General features: G+C 45.8%; 1 protein-coding gene across 1 annotated transcript; it reads right to left on the bottom strand.

Moving 5' to 3' along the window:
- Positions 1-4,168: 4,168 nt before the first annotated feature.
- LOC124232386 (UDP-glucuronosyltransferase 1-6-like) lies at positions 4,169-5,200 on the bottom strand. The gene has a single exon (XM_046649353.1). The coding sequence runs from the start codon at positions 5,132-5,134 to the stop codon at positions 4,184-4,186; it is 951 nt and encodes a 316-aa protein (XP_046505309.1). The 5' UTR covers positions 5,135-5,200; the 3' UTR covers positions 4,169-4,183.
- Between the last annotated feature and the right edge of the window lie 384 nt (positions 5,201-5,584).

The raw sequence follows: 5,584 nt of genomic DNA, 5'->3' as shown, positions 1-5,584 counted from the left end.
AAAAAACGAATTTAAAGAATGCACAAAGGATTTGAACAGATTTTTCTCCAAAGATCCAGGAATGCCAACAAGCACACAAACCGATGATCAAAATAATAGTCATTAGGGAAATGAAAATGAAAACAAGGAGGTATCACTTCATACCCACTAAGATGGCTATAATAAAAAAAGTTTTTCAATGGATAATAATAAGCACTGGCACAGATGTGAAGAAACTGGAACCCTCATACACTACTGGTGGAAGTGTAAAATGGTACAGCCACTGTGGAAAATAGTTTGGCAGTTCCTCAATAAATTGAACACAGAATTATCATATGACCCAACAATTCCACAGCTGGCTACGCACCCAAAAGAACCGAAAGCAGGTGTTCAAACAAAAACTTGTACACGAATGCTGAGAGCAGCACTATTCACAATAGCAAAGGGTGGAAACCCAACGTCCATCAACCGATGAGTGGATAAATAAAATGTGGTCTATTCATACAACGGAATATTGTTTGCTCATAAAACGGAATGAAGTACCGGTACATGCCACAATGTAGATGAACCTTGAAAACATTAAGCTAAGTAAAGAAGCCAGACATGAAAGGCCACAAATTGTATGAGTCCATTCATATGAACTATCCATAATAGGTAAATCCATAGGGACAGAAAGCAGATTGATGGTTACCAGGGGCTGGGGGAGGGGAGGATGGAGAGTGACCTGTAATGGGTATGGGGTTTCTTTTGTGGGTGATTGAAAATGTTCTGAAACTGATTGAGGTGATGGTTGTACAACTCTGAATCTACTAAATACCACTGAATTGTAAACTATAATGAAGAAATGGCATAGTGTGTGAACTGTATCTCAAGAAAGTGTTTTTTAAAAAAATACTCACTTTATCTCATTCTGTAGAGTTATATAAATTATTGATCACCAAGTTTGTTTCATAGATTCATTTTGAAAACTTCTTTTTAACCCTGACTATTCTTGCATTTAGCCACTCATTAGATAATTCCTTATTAAAAGAAAAAGAGCTGTTGGGGCCGGCCCAGTGGTGCAGCAGTCACACGCGTTCTGCTTTGGTGGCCTGGAGGTCCCCAGTTTGGATCCCGGGTGCCGACCTACACACGGCTTGGCAAGCCATGCTGTGGCAGGCGTCCCACATATAAAGCAGAGGAAGATGGGCACAGATGTTAGCTCAGGGCCAGTCTTCCTCAGCAAAAAAGAGGAGGATTGGCAGCAGATGTTAGCTCAGGGCTAATCTTCCTCAAAAACAAAAGAAAAAGAAAAAAAAAGAAAGAAAGAGAGCTGTTAAAATGTTCAGGATGTCTGTTAATCCCCAATATAACCAGTCATAAAGATGGACACAGGGTGTTGAAAGAGAACCAAACCATTGAAGGCGTCACAGGCATTGGTCCAAGTCATGTATTTAAAAAACTGTCTGTTAAGACTGACTTGGCATTTTGGGGTTTTGTTCCCATGACTTGCCTGGAATGCAATCCAAACGCAAACAAATAAATGCTGAGATTGCAGCTGGAGCGAGTATTGCTTGTAGAGACCCCTGTCGGGAGAGAAGGTGGACTCAGAGGGTGGGCAAAGGACCCTTACTGCCCCCATACCACCCAGCTGGGAGCTCTGCTGGTAGAGTCACTGAGACTCACTTGGAATTTATCTAAATCAGCATTTCTCAACTTCAACTCTATTGACATTTGGGGCCAGAAAATTCCTTGTCGGGAGTGGATGGGTGGGTATTTCTTGTGCTTGGTAGGACTTTTAACTGCACCCCTGGACTCTACCTGCTACAGGACACTCATCCCCCAATCGGGGCATCAAAAACGTCTTCAGGGCCAGCCCCGTGCCTGAGTGGTTGAAGTTCCACACACTCTGCTTTGGCAACCTGGGTATTGCGGGCTTGGATCCCAGGTGTGGACCTACTCCACTCATCAGCCGTGCTGTGGAGGCATCCGACATACAAAGTAGAGGAAGATGGGCATACATGTTAGCTCGGGATTAATCTTCCTCAAGCAAAAGAAGAGGTGGATTGGCAACAGATGTAAGCTCAGGGCGAATCTCCCTTATAAAAGAAAGGAAGAAATGTCATCAGACGTTGCCTCCCAAGGGGAAAAGCCACCCCTGTTTGAGAATCACTCTCTAGATGATTCTGCAACACAAGAGAGGAAAACGTGGGAACAGAAGAGCTAGGACTGAGGAACCGGTATTCAGTTTTCCGGGAAAATGCTCCTCAAAGAACGTTGCGAGGAAAGCATGTTGTCTTTATCACCTCACAGAGAAAGTTGTAGCCTGTATTGAGCTAAGGTCCAGGGAAGAGAGAGGTGGGGCCACAGTCTCCTCTCAAGAGTCTACACAGCACTTTCCCACGCTGCCCATTTGATCCTCAAACAAACCCGTGAGGCGTGAGCCAGAAGTTGTTGGCCCCGTGGTGAGATGAGTATTTTCAAACTTTTGTTGTCCTCTTGTGTTGTGTTTACCTTGCGTATTGCCTGATCGTGTTATTTTCCTACTGAGGCGTGGCGTTTGTCTTTGAGCTATAAATCAGGGTTTCATTTTTCCTAATCTAGGATGCATGTTCTTTTTTTAAACGTTACTGAGATGGGCTCATGTAATGAAATTAACCATTTTAACATGAACAATTCAGTAGCATTGAGGACATTCACAATGTTGTGAAACCACCACCCATATACGATTCCAGAACATTGCCAACACTCCAAAGACCACATTTTTTTCATAGTGCTGAACCGATTTCATTATCTGAGGGGAAAAAACTTGATTTTGATCACTTTATAATCACAAATACAAGGGCCCAATAACATATTGCACAGAATGCTCCCTGTGGTGTCACGTTGGGATGACAACTGAGATACAAATGTCAGTCAAGGACAGAGAAGGGTTCACAGTGCCCAAAAAGTACATTCACTGCCGTCTGGTTTCTCAAGAGGACTAAATACAAACTTTTGGCAAAATCATAATGGTTGGCCCAAGATACAAAAAATGAAGTATTTTCCTGCTTATGCCAAATATTTCTTATTACTCATTGCTTGTTAACTTCTTGGTTAAATTTTCCTGACACACAGGTTCTATTCCTGCCCCGTGCTCCCTGGAACCAGTCCACTTATGCTCATCCCCCGGCCCCCACTGCCTCTCACAATGACTCCAACTGTCCAAAGGGTCAACAAGAAATGGGCAGGTGTTCAAGGAGGGTGGGAAGGGTCTTTGGGAACTACTGAGGCTTCCTCTCTCAAGAAAAAAACATTCAACAAGAGGATTCTGGTGGGAAAGACACAGTGGTCTGAAGCCTTTCAACAGTGGAAATACTAAAACCAAAAAACCACAAGAATCACAAGTTTCTATTTTCCAAGTAGCTCTGGGCCCTCTTCCCCACGTGTCAGGAGGGCATCTAGGAATACTTGCCTTGGGTCAGAGGTCAACACACCTTTTCTGTAAAGGGTCAGAGAGGAAATACGTAGGCTCAGCAGGCAACACACCTCTCTGTCACCTACTCATTGTTGTTGTTTTTCACATCCCTTTAAGCATGTGAACACCATCCTTAGCTCTGGGCCATGTAACAGGCTTCTGGGCAGATTGGGTCCGCTGGCTACAGTTTGCTGACCCCTGGTTTAGGGCCCTGGGAAAATGGATGGCACACACGTGGGAGAAGGGTTTTGACCTGGACTATCCTCTGAGCTCTGCATCCTCTTGGTCAAGCCTTCACCTCTTTTCTCAATAGATAATTCAGAATTTGGACTGGAAACTCTAAGGCTTATTCTATGATTCTGTGACTGTCTACAGATTACCTAGCTAAAGCTATCTCCTGCTGTTGGCAGGCATGAGCCCTATCTTCACTCAAAACCTCAACATCTTTCAAAATCTCTGCCTCAGGGCCAGCCCAGTGGCATAGTGGTAAAGGTCGCATACTCCTCTTTGGTGACCCGAGGTTGGCTGGATTTGGATTCCAGACCCAGACCTACACACCGATCCATCAAGCCATGGTGTGGCAGTGTCCCACGTACAAAAAAAAATAGAGGAAGATTGGCACAGATGTTATCTCAGGGCCAATCTTCCTCACCAAAACAAAACAAAACAAAAACCTCTGCCTCAGGTCTCCTGCACATCCCTACTCCAAGCCTGGCATCCCCATCCCACTGCTGGTTCTTCAGGCAGCCATCCCAGGTGACAGATGGCTCAAGGAGCAAAATGACAGGGAAGACAGAGCAAGTGAATGATGTCTGTCCCCAAAGAACAGGGGCAATCCAAAACAAATAAACCACCCACCTGAGGCAGGATTCCCTCCTTCTTGCAGTTGACCCCTCCAACGAAGACCATGTTGGGCATGACTGGTCTTGGATACTCAAACACAAAGTCGTATCTTAACAGCCAAATGGAGCCCTTCTGATATAAAGTAGGTAAGTGCACATCTCTCTTGAGAGCGTTCCAAGTGAGGTCTTCATACTTTGAATACACACAGTAAAATAGGTAGATCTCCAAGTAATTAGCGAGGAAGTTGGCCACACGTTGGGGGAAAGTCATCTGGTCTGAGAACTGGGTGAAGCACCTGGGAGTGTAGGACACCGGGTTTGGGCTTCTAGTGAACGCATACTCCAGGGAACACGGGAAGCCCCTGAAGAGGTACACGGAGGGCAGGCCCAGGTAGTCAGCCAGGATCACCCCACAGGGTAAGGCCGGGTCTGTGAAAAGGGCATCGAACTTGCTCTCCCTGAGGAAGCTCAGGGTCTCAGAGTGGTTCAGGAGGCTCTGGCAGTTGGTGAAGTACATGTCGATAACGATCATGACATTCCTGTACTCAGTCTGAGCAGCATTCAGGAGCCATCTCTCAGCAAAGTGATTCTTTCCAAAAGAGCGGTAACGGCTCACCATCTCTTCCTCGTCGTAGGGCACTGGATAGATTCTTCTTGTGTAGTATTTCGATTCTTTCAGGAGCAAATTGACTTCTGGCACCAGCACCACGATGTCATGCCCCTTCTCACTGAGAGGCTCAATGATGTCCTTCATACTGAGCCAGTGGCTTCCGTCCTGAGGGACCACCAGCAGCTTGTCACCTACACTCATGCCCCACAGTGATAAGAAGAAAACCCCTGCAGAAACTCTCCAAACTGCACGGAGAAGGCAGGCCATGCTGGAGGGAGTGCAGGTAGCAACAAGAATGACTACTGACACTCCCAAACCACTGGGCTACCGCCTAGTGACCTAAACAAACAGGCTAGAGCTTTCCACAGACACGCCTACGTCTCCTGGCTCTGAATTTTGCCCTTTGATAGGAAAAAACCTAAACTAATGTTTAACCATTTGTAAGCACACAGCTAATTGGAGCCAACCAGGCGTCTTATCAGCTTTCACCAGTTCTGGGTTTATTTTTCTCTTCATCTCCATCAATCTGCCTCTCCTTCTCCCCAGTCAGTCACAGTTTAAGGACAACTGGAGAAGCCCCTGGTGGCACACCCAGCCCTCTGTCCTGAGCCCCCTGGATTCGGCAGCATCGGTGAGGACATCCTTAGGTGAACAGCCCTCAACGCTCCTCCATTTCCTTGTCACCTTTTCTCAGAGCAGAAAGGAAGTGTTAACAGG

This window comes from Equus quagga, unplaced genomic scaffold (assembly GCF_021613505.1).
Source record: "Equus quagga isolate Etosha38 unplaced genomic scaffold, UCLA_HA_Equagga_1.0 HiC_scaffold_5278_RagTag, whole genome shotgun sequence".
Lineage (NCBI taxonomy): Eukaryota > Metazoa > Chordata > Mammalia > Perissodactyla > Equidae > Equus > Equus quagga.
This window is presented reverse-complemented; position numbering and strand designations above follow the sequence as displayed.